At 49.9% G+C, this 20,470-nt stretch overlaps 2 protein-coding genes across 2 annotated transcripts in view; both read left to right on the top strand.

The window, feature by feature from the left end:
• Positions 1-3,091, top strand: part of PINX1 (PIN2 (TERF1) interacting telomerase inhibitor 1) — a gene marked incomplete at both ends in the record, with an annotated part of 58,349 nt that extends 55,258 nt beyond the window's left edge. The window contains one exon of the mRNA XM_079550405.1: positions 2,483-3,091. Coding sequence (XP_079406531.1) covers positions 2,483-3,091 — 609 coding nt within the window. The remainder of the gene's footprint in view (positions 1-2,482) is intronic.
• An 8,490-nt stretch (positions 3,092-11,581) lies between these two features.
• On the top strand, positions 11,582-13,942 carry SOX7 (SRY-box transcription factor 7; the record flags this gene model as incomplete). The annotated part of the gene is made up of 2 exons (XM_079550428.1): positions 11,582-11,807; positions 13,035-13,942. The coding sequence occupies 2 exons, from the start codon at positions 11,582-11,584 to the stop codon at positions 13,940-13,942; spliced, it is 1,134 nt and encodes a 377-aa protein (XP_079406554.1).
• Between the last annotated feature and the right edge of the window lie 6,528 nt (positions 13,943-20,470).

The following is a 20,470-nucleotide window of genomic DNA, read 5'->3' as shown; positions in this document are numbered from 1 at the left end:
GATCATGCGTACCTACTGAACTGAGCTTAACCAAAGCAATGCTGTTCTTTTTTTTTTTTTTTTTTTAAAACATGCCTAATGTATCTTATAAAAAGAAATGTGTGGAGTTCAAGTAATATTTGCCTTCAATTACAGTAATTAAGTTGTCAGGACTCAAAGTCACCAAGGGAATGAGAAAATCCTTTCCTGGTTGGCCAGGGAATAATTGGTGTTCTGGTGGCCAGTGCATTTCACATCTTGGGGTGGGGAGGGAAACGTTCTGGCTAGCAGAAGAAAACCTGGGAGACTTTGTCATTTTGCAGTGCAAGATGTCAAAATCCTTCTGTGGGTAGAAGGGAAAGGAAAAGAAAGTGACCTGGTTCACTTCGTTTTAGCAGGGCATCTATTTTTTGATCTGCGTTGGGGCTGGGATGTGTATTGTTAAATAAGACAGTGACTACAAGTGTAGCCTGGTCCACTGATTCTGTGGATTGTGTCTTGTCAAGCTTCTGCTGCAGCTCTATTTATGCTCTATGCACGCTGTATTTATGTGTGTAGTTACCTTATGTGTAGCTACGTGTGCTTTTTTCCTTGATGTGAAACAGCTCTTTGTGGACTTCTTCATAAACTTACCTGATGGTACTCCTGCAAGAAAAGTAAATGGTTTTCATAAGTGTCCACACAAACATTACTGGAATCTCAAGTGTGGCGTTGCTTTCGTTCCACTGGAATAGCTCTCTTGAAAGCCAGCGTATGAGGAAATCGCTGCTCGTAATGCATCACTAATGACACAGAGTTGTGCGTTCCTGCTCGTGTGAGTAAAGGTTATGGATGTATAAAGTCAGACCTGCAAAACCTTACTTACAAACCCTCACCAAACGCGTGTCAGCTTGCAGGTGAAGCTCTGAAGAGAAGCAGATGGCAGATCTGCACCATCATGCGATAGCTATAAAGCGCTGTGATAAGTGCTTTCATTTCTCCCTGTTAGCTGCTGGCCTTCACCCCGTGCACTGGTGTATGCGCTGTGAAATACACCTGCTCTGATTTGCTTGCATTTTATATCAGTCCGTGTACAGGATGTGTGGGTAGAATGGATGCTCCCATCTGTATGTGCATTTATGAATGGAAAAAAGAGTGTAGTATCTCAGTCAGTGCAAAATGTGGGGTTTTCTAAAGGTGGCTTTTGCAAAGAAGAAGGCCAAGCCTCAAAGGGTCAGTTCTGAGTGCTTGGGTATCGATGAGGCTCCGGGGAGACCTCATTGTGGCCTTCCAGTATTTGAAGGGAGCTTATAAACAGGAGGGGGAATGGCTGTTTGTGAGGGTGGATGGTGATAGGACAAGGGGGAATGGTTTTAAACTGAGACAGGGGAGGTTTAGGTTGGATATGAGGAGGAAGTTTTTCCCCCAGAGGGTGGTGAGGCACTAGAACAGGTTTCCCAAGGAGGCTGTGGATGCCTCATCCCTGCAGGCATTCAAGGCCAGGCTGGATGTGGCTCTGGGCAGCCTGGTCTGCTGGTTGGCGACCTGCACACAGCAGGGGGTTGGAACTGATGAGCATTGTGGGCCTTTGCAACCCAGGCCATTCTGTGATTCTGTGATTCATTCTATGATTCTATGATCCATGTCAACAGGTCTGCATTTCATCTGCTTTTTTAGCGTGTTTGTTTTGCAAGTCAGAGATAACTTAACAAGTTATGTATTTCATCTTTTCATCTTGTTGTGTTTGTTGCTTTTTCAGAGTCAGTTCTCCTCGTGCCACACATAACATCCAGCTCAATGGCTGTAGTTTGCTTTTTGTTTTATGTTTATTTGCAAGGCACGAGGTTCTTTTTATAGCCGCTCACCTGCAGCTAGAGTTCAGTAGCTATTTATTTTGTGTATGCAGAAGCCTTGTAAGATCTAACCTGCGATGTTGTTTTTGCCATCTGATAACATATGATCAAATGGAGCATGTTTAAATAACAACGTCTAGGACACAATGACAGTAAACCAGCTACGAAACAAACATTTCTAAAGATCAGATAAGATGGAAGAGGTGCATCAGTGCTGGATTACTCTGTACATCATAAGTTGTTGCACTATAGGAGGTATCCTGAGGCATGGGATTTCCTTTATGCCGCAGGCTAACTGGTCATACTGCATTATTTTTTATGTTATTCTGTATCTTGGAGAGACATGAGGCAAAGTGAGTGTAACACACGGCGTGTGACAGTGTTATATGTAACCTGCATGAGTTGCATAGGAGTAGGTAAACAGTAAGAAAACGAAAACAACAGAAAATCATATCCCCTTCCCTACCTGATGCTCAGAGAATCATAGAGTAGTTGGAAGGGACCCATAAGGATCATCGAGTCCAACTTGTGGCCAAACAGCCTCACTTCTGCCAAAGGCTGCCATTAATTTTCAAAGCAGCATATGGTTTTAAGTGCTTCTCGTTTTTCAACTTTGTTTAAGGCCACTTGGTTTCTCTTTCTCATTCCTGCTCCTCCTTGTTCCCCTGCAGGACGAGGCTACTGATGCTGAGTCTCAGGAAGAGAAGCACAGAGGCTCCTGGCTCTCTGAGTCTACAGACAGTGCCAATACTGTGAAGAGTGTTCTCACTGTCCAGGAATATTTTGCCAAGCGCATGGCAAAACTGAAAGGATCCCAGAATGAAGCAGAAACAAAGTTGGATGGTTTGGATGGTTGCTGCCCCACAGCAGAAGCCGCCTTGGAGCTTTCAGAAGGACTGAAAACTAAAGCCAAGAAGAAAAAGAAGAAGCAGAAGAGAGATGAGGCAGAGAGTACAGAGCACTGTGAGAAGCCACAAGGGAAAAAGTGTAAGATAAGTAGCTTGAATGGGAAGGAACTGGATGCTCCTTTAAATGAATGTCACTCGAGGAAAAAGAAAAGGAAACATAAAGAGCAGCATGATGGGGAAAGCATTAGTTGCGATGAAAATATGGGTGATGGAGAAATTTATATGGGAGTATCTGATGGGGAAGATCTCAGCGTTGAGGACTCTGAGGCAATGCAAAAGAAACGCCATAAGAAGAAGCACAAAAAGCAAAAAGAGGAGGAAGAGGAGTGCACTGAAGGGATGCGGAGAAAGAAAAAGAAGCGCTGCAAGTAGGTTTAACTGTTTGTGAGTCAAACTGAGACTGTGAGGTGACTTGAACTTTATCATGCTGGATGAGGAGCCTACGTAAGCACCAGCCAGACATCAAGTTGTAATTAAGTCCTGAGTACACCTGAGCTCTTCATCCTACCAAAACCACAGATTGTGTTTAAATATAGCTCTTACAAGGGGGCTGAGAACACTGTGACAGGCCAACATGAGCTTCAGTGCCATTTTAAATGTATCCATGTATGGGGCCAAGACCTGCATGGCTACAAATCATAGAATCATAGAATGGCTTGGACTGGGAGGAACCTCGAAGATCATGAAGCTCCAACCCCCTGCCACATGCAGGGCCACCAACCTCCCCATTTAGTACCAGACCAGGCTGCCCAGGGCCCCATCCAGCCAGGCCTTGAACATCTCCAGGGACATCCACAGCCTCTCTGGGCAGCTGTTCTAGCACCTCACCACTCTCTTGGCTACAAAGCAAGACTTGATAAAAAAGACAAACCTAAGGTTCACCTTTGAGGTGATGCAGCAGCTATGTTTTTACACAGGCAGAACCTGTACCTCCTTCAGCCCAGATTCACGCTGGTGTGACTCCATTTCAGGCAACAGTAAGCAAAGTCAGGGCTGGTTTTAACCACTGCACTTAGGACAGTGGTAAATGGCCACCTGCTGTTTCACATTGACTGACATCCTACTACTGTCTTTATTAGTAAAGCCACCATTGTTTTCACTTCTGAAAGCTCAGCTCCTGGGAACAGAATGGGTTTTGCAAAACTGGATGTATTTTTTTTTACTGATATTTGCAAAGTTATGTGTAATTTTTTCATTGATCTCCGTTTACATACAAAATGAATGTTGTTTCTTCCCAAAATACTTGAGTCCAATTAAAGGATTATGGTTAAGTGTCAGTACTAAAGAATGAAATAAAATAACTCCCTTCATTCCCTATCCAGTAGTTAACTACTGTCAAGTAATATTAACTTCGAAACAGAGCTACAGGAGCTGTGCCTTTATGATCCATATCTAAATCTTTGGTTCCCTGGCAACATTCATGGTACTCCCAGTGATGCACCTACCATTCAAAGATGTGTTGGCTGAGCAAAGTTTTGTATGAAGTTAGGAGATCAAATAGATTTTATCTGCAGTAGTATTGCATTTACGCGTTGAAACCTTGCAGTTTACATTTGTAACCAAATGAGAGCCTGTTCCTCATTGTAAACCTGGAAAGCAGTAATGAGGAGCTGAATGTGGTTTGAAAAACATTGAGAAGACGCAGATGTGATATGAAAGAATTTCCTTCAGCTGCTTTTATTGTCCATCGGGGGAAATGCAGCCCACAACACGTGGCCCACATGGCTTCGGTTGTTTTAGTTGCAGCTGAACTGGACTTCTCACTCTGTAAGCTGTGTTGGTTTGCAAGTGCACCTATCTTGCCCCGAGGACACTCTCATTCATTGCAGCAAGATGTGCAGTACTGTCAGGAAGAGCAAGCTGCTTTTCCCTGTGCTCCCTGCCGGGGTGCTGGTTTTTAACCCTTATGGCATTTGCTTTTCAGCACTATGCAGATATTAGCCAGCATGATCCCGCTGTGCTGGGCTTGTCCCTTCCTTCCTTCAACGACAGCTCCCATGAACACCATCAGATTGCTACACTTGGGACGTGAAAAAAAATTATCTTCTCAATGGGAGAAGCACCAAAATAATGTTTCACATTATACTGAAGCATCTTTGTTAAAGCAGCTCTTCTAGTTCCTTTCTCGCTATGAGTTGGAGTTTTTTTTTGTCAGTAGGAGCCCCGCCATGTTTCCCATAATGCTGTTTTTAACTCCTAAGGAGCTGAACCTTGTGGTCTCTTTGGAATTTTAAGTTTAAAAGTTGCTGGTAAATGAATAGGGTTTCCTTCTCCCAGTACTGCTGGGTTTGTTTGCTTGTTCTATTAATCTTCCACGAGTTTCTTCGTGCTAATTCCTACGGAAAGCATTTGGCCAGATTCCAGTGTTACTTACAGAAAGAACAAAAAAAGGAATAAATCTTTAAATTTATGGTGCTACTGCTGTTAAGCACAGTCTGCCTATGATTTCGGTCTGCCTCAGATTGAAATACGGGCTACAAACGGAAGATTCTCTGTTTGTACAACAAATGGGAATTTCACTTTTTCCTGGGAAATGGGGGACTTTATTTTAATGTGCCTTGGGCAGAGTGCCTTGGGTGGCGGGGGAAAAAAAGTCTTTCCCGACACACTCAAATCTGAGAGAAGTGACTCACGTTGCTGCACTTCTCTTTGTGTGTTAGTGATCAGCCAACTCTGCATCACGCAACCGAAAGCTCTTCATGCCAGATCGTAGAATCACAGAATGGCCTGGGTTGAAAAGGCCCACAGTGCTCAACCAGTTCCAGCCCCCTGCTATGTGCAGGGTCACCAACCAGCAGCCCAGGCTGCCCAGAGCCACATCCAGCAGTGGTGCCTTCCCACATCCAGATGGTGCCTTGTGAAGCGGATGACCAACGCCGCCACTTGTTTCAAAGTAATAAATAATTGCTTTTGTTTATAGTGGGCTGCGAGTTCAGCTTTAACCAAACGGTTTGGCAAGAAAGTCGTTTTAGAAAGCGTAAGAATTACATCATTACTTGGGTGGTGAAATTAGCAGTGTGATGAGCACAAATAAATGATTTGGGTTTATTCCCACAAAAGCTGGACTTGTAAATAGCGGTGTCTTCTGTTATATGTCATACCCACGCATTGCAGCACGAATTTAATGCACCTCCAAGTGAAGTTACCCAGAAGCCAAGCAAAATGAGTGCCACAGTCTGCTTTTGCTTCCGGATTGAGAGTGATGCACACACGGCAGTGATGCTGCATCGTTTTCAGTCTTTAACTAAATAGTTTTCTGTGTTGGTGATCCCAGGTCAGCAGAGATATAGAAGAAAATGACACTTTGTCGTGAGTTCCTTGTGGATATGGAGTTGTTCCTCACTTTGAGCTGTGAAATGAATTATTGGTGCAAAGCCTGCTCCGTGGCAAGCTACATGAATTGCAGTTGCAATTCTGTGAATGGCGATACGCTAACTTTTGTGTTTGTAATCGCCTGGAAAGTAGAAACCACTCCAAGTACTTTGTTACCAAACCAAACCAAAGTCTGCTTGAGCTGCAGCTGGACACAGGGTTTGGTTGGATGGTGTCTGCTTCAGTGAGGCACCAGTACAGGTTGCACAGAGAGGCGGTGATGCCCCATCCCTGCAGACAGCCAAGGTCAGGCTGGATGGGCTCTGAGCACTGATGGAGCTGTGGGGGTCCCTGTCCAGTGCAGGGAGTGGGACGGGTGGCCTTTAAAGGTCCCTTCCAACTCAAACCATTCTATGATTCTGCTGCTCTATGGCTCTGGAGATGCAGGATTGGTATGAGCACCACTCCTCCAATTTCCATCTAAGAACTGATTGTTGGCTCTATTAAGCACAAGTTTCAAAACAAAAATTAGGGTTCAGAACTTCATACCCCTATGTCTATGTGAATTTCAGCTGAGATGCAGCTGCTTTGTGAAATGTAGGAAATGCACTCAGGGACCCATTCAGTTCAGCATCTTGTTAAATTAATGCAGTTTTCCTTTAAGGAAGAGACAGTGCTCATTCCAGTGCTCATTTCTTTCAAATAAGCAGCTCTTGGCAAAATTAGCTGAATGCACCAATGTAATTAACCAATTTCTCTTGTTTAAACACACAAGACTGAAATTCTTCAAGCACGTACCTTCAAAAGGCACCATTTACGTCACGAAACCTCCAGACCTGCCAGCACCGAGGGGAGGAAGGAAGCTGCAAGAAGAGAGGAAAACCACACAAAGTCACTGGAAACACTGCATAGCATCGTGCCAGCCTTAGAAAAAGACCTGACAGCAACGTGTCCTCCAACAGCGTGAGGATTGCTCGCATCTGTCTAGCTCCTGGGCACAGGGGTTTGCTATGGGGCTGTGAATCTCAGCCACAGCATTTGCAGAGTGGTTGGATGGCAGTAAGGGCCAGCTTGTCCGTGGCTGCGTGGCTGGCAATGTGGTCGTGGCAATTCAACTCAAAAGGCTGCTGCTGATGTCTCTTGACCAGGCTTCCACAAGCCCTCTCTTAGCAGAGGGAAAGATCCTTCACTTCACCATCACACCTTATTGGTGCCGTCGCTTCATGGCAGTGCGTGCATTTGTTGAGGGTGTTGGTGGGATGGCAGTAGGCACTCAACCTTCCCACCAATGTCCCATGATGCGTTGTTGCCATGTGACAGATGGCAGCAGAAGGGCAGTCTGACATGGAAGTGCACTTTGTATTGGTCATAATTTCCGTGGAAATAAATAGGAGGCGTTACTTTCAGAGCAAGCCCATGTATATACAGACCAAGACTCTGCGCTCAGTGCAGCCCAGGCGAGCCAGAAGGCCAGGCAGCCATCAATAAGGGTGTTGTCCCTCTGCTTATACCTGGGATAAGCAAACTTGTCTTTCTGTAAGCAAACTTTTGGTGGTGTGGGGCTGGTAAATATGATGAAAAGAAAAAGGAAAAAAAAAAAAAAAAAAAAAGAAAAGGATTGTGGTTGCAGCAGTGGGAAAATTGTCCCGATGCCAAAGTGAAACTCCATTTCTCAGCAAGTCAGAACTTAAATTCGGCTTCTGAGTCACTCGGAGTTTTATGTTGGATTTTTCCCCCCTCCCCCGTTTTGATCAGTTTTAGAAGGTAAGGCAGTTCTGCTGCCCGCTTCAAACCAACCCAAATGTGCTTGAGGACGTTCCAGCTGCATTTCAGAAATGGTGCTGGTGGAAATACCGATCACCGTGTGCTGAAACGTTCACATTTTACATCTTTCTCTGCAAAGGGAACTCTGTGGCATCTCCCAGCACCCGCACACTGCCTGGATGGGAAGGAGGCAGGGGGCAAAGCAGCCTCTGCACAACCCCCTTTGGGGAGGAGGGCTCCGTCTGTAATTAAGGAAGATGCGAATATGGAGCTAATTCAGGGTTTGTGCTTCCTCACACGTTTTCCTTCTCTCCAAGGTGGGGGGTGGGCAGGTTGCTTCATGAAAAGGGAATCTCCTGTTGGGGTTAAAACACCAAAAAGGGGAGATTTTTTTTTTAAGAGAGCGGTTATGGCCTCGGCCGTGGGGATTCTCTGTGCCACCCCATGGGAGCTGCTGCCACCGTTCCCCAGGACGTGGGGAGAACAAAGCTTCCTTTCCCCGCTTTGTCTGCTGGCTCTGATTTAGCTTGGCAATTTCCCCGCTATCAAATCCCTGCGAGAGCTCCTGCCTCTTCCCGTGCCCCAGATACAGGTGAGCGTCGCGCTGCAATCCGGGAGGTAAGCAGAAAAATAAAGTCCAGGGGAGCTTTCCCTGACTGCTGCTAATGACCCCGTGCTGTCGCAGGGAAGAGGTGGCATTTTCACATGGCCTGGCTGCCTTTATGTAACGCGGCGCTGCCTACGGGACAGGTTTAACCTGCATTTTCAGTAGGGCGCAGAATGAAACCCATCTTACTAATGCAATCAGAATGCCAGGTGCGAAAGGAGAAGGGGGGGAAAAAATAATAAGAGTGCTTCTTATTGGTCCGAGAGCCTCCGTGGATTTTTTCCTTTCCTCTCGTCCTGGAATTGCAATGCAGGACGGCCTCAGCCACCTTGTGCCAATGGATTCCGATGGGATCCATCCATTCCTTTCCTTTTCCCTGGGCAGGATTTATTGTAGCACTGCTGTGAAAAAAAATCTCCTGGTCCCCAGGGCCTCGAGTGTAGAGCTGGTGGTGCTATCATAATGACTGTATCCAGGCCTCGTGCATCCCAAGAGCTTAAAATAATGCTGAGCAGCGTAACGTGTTCAAAAGAAAAACAGCCTGAGTTTCAGTGTGTTTTAACTCCTACCAAGGGGAAGCCTAAAAAAGATGATGTGGAGGGTTTTCTCCCGCAGTTTTCCAAGAGGATGGAGAGAGTTTGGTCTTTGGGTCTTTGTTTGTTGGGTTTTTGCTCTTTGAGTCTTTGCTCATTGGGTTTTTGCTCTTTGGGGTTTTATTCTTTGGGTCTTTGCTCACTGGGTTTTTGCTCTTAGGGTCTTTAGTCTTTGGGGTTTTATTCTTTGGGTCTTTGCTCACTGGGTTTTTGCTCTTAGGGTCTTTAGTCTTTGGGGTTTTATTCTTTGGGTCTTTGCTCACTGGGTTTTTGCTCTTAGGGTCTTTAGTCTTTGGGGTTTTATTCTTTGGGTCTTTGCTCACTGGGTTTTTGCTCTTAGGGTCTTTAGTCTTTGGGTTTTTATTCTTTGGGTCTTTGCTTGGGTCTTTGCTCTTTGGGTGTTTGTTCTTTGTGTTTTTGCTCATTGGATTGTTTTCTCTTTGTGTCTTCGCTCTCGGGATTTTGTTATTTCGGTCTTTGCTCACTGGGTTTTTTGCTTTTTGGGTTTTTGCTCATTGGGTTTTTGCTCATTGGGTCTTTGCTCTTCGGGTTTTTATTCTTTGGGTCTTTGCTCTGGGTTTTTGCTCATTGGGTTTTTACTCTTTGGGTCTTTCCTCATTGAGTCTTTGCTCATTGGGTCTTTGCTCTTCGGGTCTTTGCAACAAGTCCCAGCCCTGCATAGCCAAGCACTGAAAGATGTGGTCCCTATGGAAAACTGCATGGAAAAAAATGGGAGGAGAGAGACGTGGAGCAGTGCAGCATCTTGTGGTGGAGTCATCGTCTCTGGGGGTGTTAAGCAACATGGAGATGTGACAGTGAGGGATGCGGTTAGTGGGCATGGTGGGTATGGGTTGATGGTTGGACCTGAAGGTCTTGGAGGTCTTTTCCAACCTCAGTGATTCTAGGATTCTATCATTCCCCACTGCAAAACACACAAGAGTGGGTTGAGGGCTCGGCAGCCCCCGTCCCTGCTCGGTCCCAGCACTTTGAGCCTTGACATGGGGCCAGCATGACTCCGAAACCCAGATGAAAGGCGATTGCTCCGCGTGTGTCAAGGGTTTGTCAACCTATCCCAAGCTCAGGAAATCTCCTGCGCCTTTCAGATCGAAGAGAAGTTTGCCTTCCTGTTGTATTCCCAGATAACACAGCTCTGATCGAGCCTGCGTGTAAATAGCTTAACAGATTTAATCAGTTCCTTTGGAAAATGTTTCCGTGAGGATTTTGGATGGTCCTGGGGAGCAGCACCGCAGCAATGCCACAAACCAGGAAACCCAGACGGATCACAAACCTCGCTTCCCATCCCCTGCAACCTTCCCAGAGTCAATAGGAACACCCAGGCACGCGGATCTACCTGCACAAACACCCTGCCCTTGGATTTTTCCCCTTCTCTATGCATAGGGGGCAGCTCGAGGAAATGCCTTCCCCTCCGGCCCCAAAGCTTTCTGGCAGCTCGGGGAGGAAATCCACCATCAGTCAAAGCCAAGCCCATGTCAGGGGGTCAGAATCATAAAGGAATCAAGCGGCTGAAATATATTCCTCGGGGCTGAATTGGGCGAGGGGTCTGTTTTGGTGCCATCATCTTCGTGCCGGTTCTAAGTCCCAACTGGAACAGAGCTCCCCAGAGTTGATTTTCCTGCACCAAAATGGGATTTAGGATTTGTTCATGGGGTATACGGCGATGTGATGGTGGTGCTTCCATCCCATCTGGGCTCTGCACCATGACACACATCAGTGAGAAGACCATAAAGTGTCATGTTGGCCCTCCACCTCCTGATGTCCCAGAGGTGAGCAGTGAGGACTTAATGGGGACGCTGCAGCCCCTCTGCTGTCCTCAGCTCTGCGTGACCCCGCAAAACTCCCCGACCAGGTCCCAGCTTCCTCCCATAGGAGGGAGGTGGGAATTTGTGGTAATGGGGTGAAAACATGCAGCACAGATGCCACAGCACAGATTTATGGTTTGGGCAGGAGGGCTCAGCTTGCAGCTCACCAAAACATTAGGAGGGGTTTGAAGGAGCCAGCGGTGGGGGGAGGGGAGGGGGGGGGACACTTCTGGGGCCATTTTCGTTTTCCTTTTCCAACCCCCTTTCACCCCTTCCCTCTTCCCCGTGATATATCCCATGCCCCCGTCCCTTCTCCTCACTTTTCCACCGCTTTGAAGGTGTAGGTGGAAGCCCAGCTCCCCTCCAGCTCCCGCCGTGCAAAGCAAAGTACAAGAAAAAAAAGAAAAGAAAAGAAAAAGAACTGAAATTCTACTATAAAGGGGAGGGGGCGGCGGAGGGAGGGGGGGAAGGGTGGGCAGCGAGGTGCTGTGTGCCCCCCCTTCCCCCCTTCCCCCCTCCCCAACCTCCCCCGGGGGTGCCGGGGCAGAGGGTGGGGAGAAGTTTTCTCCTGCCCGGGTGAGGAGTTTGCAAACAAGGAGGAGCAGCCCCGTCCCTTCGGTGTCATTGGAGGAGGTTTTTTCCAAGGAGCTCATAAATACGGGGAGGTCGGGTGGGGAGGCTGGGACTGCGCGGGGACCCCGAGGGCAGCGCAACGCAGCGCAGCGCGGCGGGCGGAGGAGCTGCGGGGGGCGGGGGGGGCCGGGCCATGGCCGCGTTAATGAGCACCTACCCATGGCCGGAGAGGTTGGAGGGGGGGGAGGCCGAGGGGCTGCAAGCGGGGCCGCCCCCAAGGTGCCCACCGGGGGAGAAGGGAGGCGAGAGTCGCATCCGCCGCCCCATGAACGCTTTCATGGTGTGGGCGAAAGACGAGAGGAAAAGGTTGGCCGTGCAGAACCCAGACCTGCACAACGCGGAGCTCAGCAAGATGCTCGGTGAGGAGCCGGGGCGGTGCGGAGGTCGGGAGTTGGAGGGGGGTGGGGGGGGGGGGGGGGAAAGGGAGAGCTCGGGTGGTACCTGTGTGGGCATCCCGGTGTGTTGAGGGGAGGAGGAAAAACCCACCCAAATCCCGTACCCCGGGGTGGGCATCTACACATCCATCCCGTGGGAGGCAGAGCCTCGGCACAGTGCCTGTGGGGTGGGTGACCTCCCTTAGGCCATCTCACAAATGGGGTCCTGCGCCCCGAGTACAGGAACCCCTGTGTGCTCCTCGCTGCCCCTGGAGCTACAAACCCCACTGTGTGCATGCGGAGGGGCCCCCAAATTTTCCTGCCTGTCTTTGCTTTCCCACTTTCCCCCTCCCCCCCCCCCCCCCCCCAACTTGTGATTTTGGGGTGTTTCTGCTGTTTCTTTGCAGGGATCTCACCCCATTTCAAACTCAGATTGCCCCCCCCACCCCCCACTCCATATCCACTATTGCCCCCCTTTCCAAATCCTCATTTCTCATGGCACACCACGGGCAAACAGATTCAACCAGCCCAAAGAGCCTGAGAACGAGCTGCCCGAATTGCAACACTCCTCCATCCAGCCTCTTACCCAAACTTTGTGTTTCCTTGGGCAGTTCTGCGGTGTTTTCTTTGGTGGGTTTTTGGGTTTTCTCCTTGCTGATTTTCCAGGCAGCATCTCTGCTTATAGTGTCATTTCTGCTCTCTCTCTGGCGAATGAGAATGCACTGAACCTTTCTGATCTCCTCATTTCCCCCCCAACTATGGGGATATCTGGTGCGGCTCATGTTTTGGGTGGAAGCGTCCTGTGCAGGGAGTGGTGAGGTCGCAGTGCCCAGGGCTGGGATGCATCCAGGGACACCTTGCCCTGACCCCTGCTCAGCTGGGCATGGCCCTACACCGCACCACTTCCCCGTTGGGCTCTGAGTCCCAGCCAGGCAGTGCAGGATCCAGCCCTGGGGGAGTTTATTTGCCTTGGGTTGTTTGCAGTGGGGCTCGGCACACACTGAGCACAGCGTGACCCTGCTTGAGGACTCAGGATGGGGGTAGGATGTTGGCAAACAGGCTTCAAATCCCTTTCCTCACCGTCTCGTCCTCATACGGTGTCTGTAGGATGCGTCTTCTACGTGGCAGTGGGACACCCCAACCCTCCTATGGGTTGGGAGCCGGGAAGACGGCATCTGCGGGTGCTAAGGGGAGTTCTGTTCTCCTTTGCAGGCAAATCCTGGAAGGCTCTGAGCCTCTCACAGAAGCGACCCTATGTGGAGGAGGCCGAGCGGCTGCGGGTCAAACACATGCAAGATTATCCCAACTACAAGTACCGGCCGCGGAGGAAGAAGCAAGTCAAGAGGATCTGCAAGAGGGTAGACCCCGGTTTTTTGCTGGGCAGCCTCGCACGGGACCAAAACGCCGTGCCTGAGAAGCGGACCTGTGGCCGGGCTGGGGGTGAGAAAGAGGGGCCGGGTGAGTATCCCCCTCGCCCAGGGCTGCCGCCCATCCGGGGCTACCGGGATCCCCCAGGCAGCGGCAGCAGCACCAGCGTGGACGCCTACCCCTATGGGCTGCCCACCCCTCCCGAGATGTCTCCGTTGGATGCCATAGACCCTGAACAGAGCTTCTTCTCCTCACCCTGCCCTGAGGATCATCACCGCTCCCACCTCGCCGGAGCTTCCTTCTCCCCGGAGTACGCGGGCAGCTCCCTCCCGTGCAACCACCACCCTCTCAGCCCCATGCCGCAGCCAAATTCCTGCATGATCCCCCCGGCCTCCAGCTGTCCTCCCCTTCCTCCTCCTCCTCCTCCAAGCTACTACACACCCGCTTTCCCCTCTCTGCACCCCACCAGCCTCCATGCCCACCTGGGCCAGCTCTCTCCACCGCCTGACCACCATGGCTTTGATACCTTGGACCAGCTGAGCCAAGCTGAGCTGCTGGGGGAGATGGACCGTAATGAATTTGACCAATATCTCAACACCCCCGGCCACAGCGACCACCATGCTGGAGGCTTGGCCAATGGACACGTCCCTGCAGCCTCAACAGCTGGCAGCTCCCACGCTGCAGAGACCAGCCTCATCTCCGTCCTTGCCGATGCCACGGCCACCTACTACAACAACTACAGCGTCTCTTAGAGCCGTGGCCACGTAGGCCTGCTGAGGAAGGGCCTGACAGCATTGCAAGGGGACACTGCTCGTTTCCCCTTAGGGTGTCCGAATCCAAACCACGAGGGCCATGGAGTCTCCTTGGTGCTTAGGTAAAGGATTTCGGTCGTCAGCTTGCCACAGGTGCAAAGCGTTGGGTGTCGTGCTCCAAAATGGCCAAGGGGGGTTCCTGCTGTCAAAGCCCCTCTTCCAAAGCAGAGATGGTCTGGGTGCACAGGAAGGCTGCATCCTGTTTTTGGGTGCCCTCAATTCTGCTTTGGAGTTGGGAGGCTGGAGCGGAGGCTCACAGACAGCATGGGTGAAACCCCTTTGAGGGGGAGAAGTCAGGAAGTGGGGAAAAGGGGAAGATTTTGCTAAATGAGCACGTGATCTGTGAGTGTGCTTTACCCCAAGAGCCTACTCTGGGTTTTGGGCCCAGGCAAGCAGTGCTGCCCCGTGTCCCTGCTCTTGGTGTTGGTGATGCTGCCTTCCAGCCAGGCCAAGCAAACCAGCAGAGTCAAACATTGCCTTTCCCCCATCCCCAAACATGTCATGTTGTCCCAAGTGGTGTCTTCACCCCTGGGGACACCCCAGAGGACAAGGCAGCAGCCCTGGGTGAGGCAGCTTGGGGTGCAACCTCCGTGCATGTCGGGTGAGGCTGAGATCAGGGGTGCGTGGCAGGATCCGGCCCTCTATGGATCCTGCTTGGCTTCCAACAAGAGTGATCCCAACGTGGGAGCGGCAGGAGCTCCGCACCCACCAGGCCAGGAAAAAGCCTTCGGATGAGCACTTTGGCAAAGAGATGATGATGTAGCAGACACATTTGTATCAAGCATCCTTTGAGGACGAACGCTTAATGTTTCGAGCCGCAGTGCCCAATGTCTCCTCTAACTTCCGCGTATTATTGCTTGTAATAAAGCTGTACATTGATTTATTCCTTCCATTATTCCTCCCCTCGGATTTTGTATTGCTCGAGTTCTCTTTCTTTTCATAAAGATGAAGCTTTATTTTAAATCAGTTATATGACATGATTAATCTTAGTGTTTACTGTATGGCACTTGGTAATGATTAGTTAGTAGCGTGGCTATGATTTTCTGGTTTCAGTCCCGGACGTGTATTAATAATAATTGCAAATAATACTTAAAAAACACAACTTCACAGGTTTTTAAGCTAATACATTCCATCTTTTTTGTGTGACTCTATGCATTTTGAATGAGTGTACATATGAGTTTGCATAAAATATTTAATTTAAATAAATATGTTTTTATACGATGATTGTTTTATGATTTATATTGCTGTAGCTATTGACAAAGTTTTCAAAGGAGAAACATTTCCTGTGCGAGTGCTATTTTTTTAAGGTTTTTTTTTGTTGTTTTTTGTTTCAGCCAAACTCTTCTACTTCTGTTTTTTTTATTGTTTTGTTTTGGTTTTGTTTTTGTTTTTAATAAAAAAGATCTGTGGTTATCTTTACAAATTGTGGATTGTTTTCTGATGGAACACCTTGAGGTAGGACCTATGCATACCTTTCCTTGCAGTGTGTTGGTGGGGCAGCACGTCGTCCTTGATCCCACTTTCATCATCTTGTGGGTAGACCTTTCAGAGCTGGGTTCTACGTAGGTGATGCAGTGAGGTTAAGGCAAGGCTCTGCCTCTGGCGTGTCAGTGTGCACTGGTGATGGAGGAGCACGTTTCCTAATGCACGTTGTGATGACTGCCTGTGTACGCTGGCTGGAAGGGGCTCCAGAGGTCACCTAGCCCAGTCCAATACAACCCAACCCAACCCAACCAGGCTGCCTTGCCTTCCAAACTTCCTTGACCTGTGTCTCAGGCAGCCTGTACTCCCAGAAAGTGAATGACTGTCCAGGGAGGCACCAATATGCCCCTGTCCTGTGCTTATAGGATGATTAGGTTTAGAAAGGACCATAATGATCACCTAGTCCTGTGGTACTCCTTTGTGCCCAACTCTGTCCCCATGGAGATAGTTCTGTGTTCTCCTTTGCCCATTGCTCAGGCATGCAAACCCACACTTGGCCACGTGAAGCTGGGCACCCTGCTGTGAACTGAATGACTTGGGGTGACCCGCTGGCATTGCTCACTGCCGTGACTCTTGCCCTGGCATGGCACAAGGGCAAAAAGCCCAGTGGTACCTGCACTGATGGTGTGTAATGGTTCTGCCACGGCTCTGCCTTTCAACCAGTGAACTCGGATGGCTGCTTCCTTCCAAGAAAACTCTCACTGGAGAGCACACCCACCACAGGGACACTGCAAAGGGTCCTTTCTGCCAGCTCTGCTGTAGGGTGAGGTGGGACACATCCTTCTGGTGAGGAGAAGCCCACAAACAAGATTAACTCCTGCTCTTGTCAGCTCTGTGTATCCATCCCCTCTCATGGGACCTTCTCTGTGGGACACTGGCAGTTCCTACTCCTTGTTACCATGGCCTGATTGCCATGGGATTGACTCAACTACCCCAAAAGCATCGTCCCTGCCTTTCTTCTCACATATTTGTTGTTGGAAATTGCAAAGCCCGTGCTCAGAGCTCTCAGTGATGGATAGAGTCTGTCTCCTCGGGGAAAAGGGGTTTCTCTGCACACTCCAGCCTTGTGACTCCCATGAGATGAGCCTGTCCCCACTCGCCCAGCGCAGAGCCACGTGAGGAGCAGCAGCAGCACCAGCAGCACCAGCAGCAGCACCAGCAGCAGCAGCAGCAGCGTGTCACCCCATGCTCGGAACGCCGGGAGCAGCTGCAGGCCCAGGCTGGGAGCCGGGGGCCCCCCGAGGGCACCGAGAGCTGCAGCCAAGGTGAGGTGTGGCTCCTGGGAGCCAGGTCTTGCCATCCAGATCTGGGCTCACGCCCAGCACCGGCAGCAGCCGCCGTCTCCCTCGCGGCACACACCGACAGTGGAGGTGAAATTCGGGAGCAGAGCTGTTTGTCCATTCTCTGGCAGCCTGGTGAAGGCGTGATATGAGTTCTACCCCAACCCCATAACAAGCTGTTGGGATTCAACACTCTCCCAGGCACAGCTGCAGGGGGCGGGTAGAGAATGAGAGGCTAACAGAGGTGGAGAGGAACCTTTTTTTTGGCTTTGGAGGGGAATGCTTCTGCAGAGGAGTGATGGTCATGGAGGTTTAGAAACGCTGGGGAGATCTCCACACCAAGGACTCTTTCCTCATCACTCCTGGGCATGATTCCCCTCCCTTCCTGTGCACACCAGAGTCCTGTGGTTTGTGGTCTGCTTTCTCCGGGCTGGGAACCAGCAGGAAAATCAAATCAGAGCTGCAGGAAAGGATAAAATGACCTCAGACCGGGCTGCAGCTCAGGGGTGGCAAGGCAGGGCCAGAATAAGACCCTCTCCTTGCCAAGAAGTAGCCAGAGAATGAGTCCAACCCTTGTCCCCAGGCTGCCCTTGACTCTCGGTGGTTGGGTATTGGGAGCCAGGATGAGGTCACCTTCCCGGATAGCATGGATGGGGACTGGCTGAGGGCTGTGGCATGTGACATGCTCTGTCATGATGGGAGATGACCTTCATGTCCCTTGGGCAGGTGGTGACTCCTCTCCTTCATGTCCTGACCTCTGATGGGGGGAGGTGACCCCCATCTCAGAAAGCTTCATGAAGAGGGAGTATTTTGGAAAGGGGCAGCTTGATCCCAGGGTTTGCCCTCTTCAGAGAACATCACCAATGGCAGGAAGAGCTGGGTGTGAGCTGGGTGGCACAGAGGGCTTGCCCCTATGACACAGAGCAGGGACAGACCCTGGTGACAAGCAGCATCTCCGTGACTCAGTTTCCCTGTTTGTAAAATGGAGCTAACACTTCATTCCCTCCCATCCTTTTTCTGTCTGGTATTGCAACATGAGCTGCCTCTTACCAAGAATCTGAACAGGACAAAGTCTCTGTGTTGTCCTTGGCACAAGGGGTCTCTGCCCCCTGCTACAAAATCAGATGTGAGATTATTCTTTTCCTTCCATTGCTCCCAGAGCAGAAGGCAGGCAGCTCAGGAATGAAGTGGAGGCAAAAACTGATTGAGGGGATCACACTGAGGTCTCCCTACAAACCAGGGGCAGAGTCTAAGGAAGATCCTTGAAACCACCCACTACCCCAGGTTCCAGTTCACGAATGATATCCTTCTCCTTCCACCCCTTGGTCCACACACCCCATGGAGCTGCAGCTCCTCCTCGGAGCAGGGAGGGAAGGTTCAGACCCTCCCTCCCATCCCTCCAGAGGAGGGATTGAGACAAGCTGCTGAGTGGTTTCCTGCCCAGCACTGCCAATGGGAGCTGCTTCGGGTGCCGGGAGCAGGGAGGATGTATCCGGAGCTGAGTGTTTCCTGGCAGATAAGGCCAGCCCCTCCTGCCGGATGTTATGAGTCCAGGGCCTACCTCCATGTTTCAAGAGAGGAGGCTGAGGAAAGGCCTGGCTGTTTATGTCAAGGAAAAATAACTTCTCCCTCCATGCAATCCTATGGCTCCCTCAGGGCTACGTGCAGGAGGATAAACACTGGGAATGGGAAAACAGGGCTGGAGGCACAGAACAGAGTGTTGGCCTCAAGGAAGGAGGACTGGGGGGTTTTCCTCCGCACCAGGGCTGGAATAGGAGGGTAACAGGGCAGCAGAGGTAGCTGGGGAAGCAAGCCCAGGACTGGCTGGTGCCAGATCAACCCAGAGAATGACAAAATAGTTGAAGCTGGAGGCACCTGTAGGTCCTCCCTGCCCAGCAGGTCCTCCCCGAGCAGGGTGCCCAGCACCATGGCCAGGGGCTGTGGGAGATCAAGGAGGGAGATTCCACCACCTCTTTGGAGACTGATGTTCAACCTCAACCCTACAGGCTCGGGCCCAGCATCAGTCAAGAGCAATTTCCACATCAAACTGATCGATCAAACCCAGTATGTTGCTTGCCCCTACACTTCTGGTGCCCACATACAGGGGATTCAGCCCCAGCGAGGCCTTGCTCAGCTCTCTCAGTATGTGGAAGAGTCCCTTCAGGGCAGGAGTTGAGGTCTCTCAGGCTGAAGGCTTAGGCTTGGCTGCTGCCCACCTCTGTCAAGCAGATAGGGAAATTGGAAAGAGGATGGCAGAATTACATCCGAGACCCCAGCAGGGTCAGGTTGGTCAAGGAAGAGGGAGAGATTCTGCAGTGGATGTGGAAGCAGTGGGATAAATGGGAATCTTCTCCAAAGGACAGATTTCTGTCTTTTTGTAAGCAATCAGTAAAACCTAGCGCTGGCTAGACCCTTCTCTTTCATTTATAATTGTAGACCTTTAAGTACCATCCATAAGGCTCAAGACAAAACCTCTGCACTGTCTGACGGTCAGCATGTTTTTTAAGGGTTGTCCATGGACAGAGGATGAGACAGAAAGAAACCTGCAATTGATTTGCACTTCCACTCTATAAAATTATAACAGCCCTCAGTACAGCAGTGCCTAGGCCGGCTTGTCCTGCAGCAAGATTTGGGTAGTGGGAACAACAGAGAGGATTTGGATCATGGAGAGTAATCCAAAGGGGTTCTAGGGACAAGAATTTGAGTCTGGACACCACCAGACAATCTGTAGTTTTTGTTGGTTTTGGTAGCTTGTATGGGCTTGTATTGTTCTTTTTTTAATTGTTATTTCTTTTTTTTTTTTTTAACCTAACATTGAGCAATTTCTGATGGAGAGTTTTGTCTTTGGCATAAGGGTAGAAAAGTGCAAAAATAGAGAAAAACCTGGCAATCTCCTGTCCAGGATGATTTATAGGGCCGAACTGCTTCCCCACCCCTGTTTACCACTTCAGTGTAAGAAGGACTGCTGGGGTCCCATTTCCCACCCTGTGGGCAGAGAGAGGAGTGGGGGAAAAGGGAATGGCCCTTCCCTTCCTCCTTCTCAGAGCTTGGGAAGCCCATGCATCTCAGCAGGGGAGTGAGGAGGGCCTCAGCAAGCCCAAGATGTTGTTCTTTCCCTTTGATTTTCCAGGAGCTCCCGCACCAGTCACAGATCCTGGCTCCCAGAGCTTCGCAAGCGAACAAAACATCAGAAGGTTGGGCTGGCGGTACAGGAAGGAAACCCACTCACGTGGGGGCTGAGTCACGATCCTGCTGCTCCCTCCCAGTATCCCAGGGAGCTGGGAGGCACTAAGGGGATGGATGGTCCTGATCCCCACTGCCTGGGCAGGAGGTGGGAACGACTGCCCTGAGTGACTGCCCAAACCTGTGTCTGCTGATTACTTAATGCATCTGTAGCATCCAAATTCTTCCCCTACGCCACCAGCTTTGAGAAATCAAGTACTGTTTCTTCTTTCTTTTCTTTTCTTTTCTTTTCTTTTCTTTTCTTTTCTTTTCTTTTCTTTTCTTTTCTTTTCTTTTCTTTTCTTTTCTTTTCTTTTCTTTCTTTTCTTTTCTTTTCTTTTCTTTTCTTTTCTTTTCTTTTCTTTTCTTTTCTTTTCTTTTCTTTTCTTTTCTTTTCTTCTCTTTTCTTCTCTTCTCTTCTCTTCTCTTCTCTTCTCTTCTCTTCTCTTCTCTTCTCTTCTCTTCTCTTCTCTTCTCTCTTCTC

Source organism: Tetrao urogallus, assembly GCF_951394365.1.
Source record: "Tetrao urogallus genome assembly, chromosome: 2".
Taxonomy (NCBI): Eukaryota; Metazoa; Chordata; class Aves; order Galliformes; family Phasianidae; genus Tetrao; species Tetrao urogallus.
Note: the sequence above shows the minus strand (reverse complement) of the source record. Positions and strands in the feature narration are given on the sequence as shown.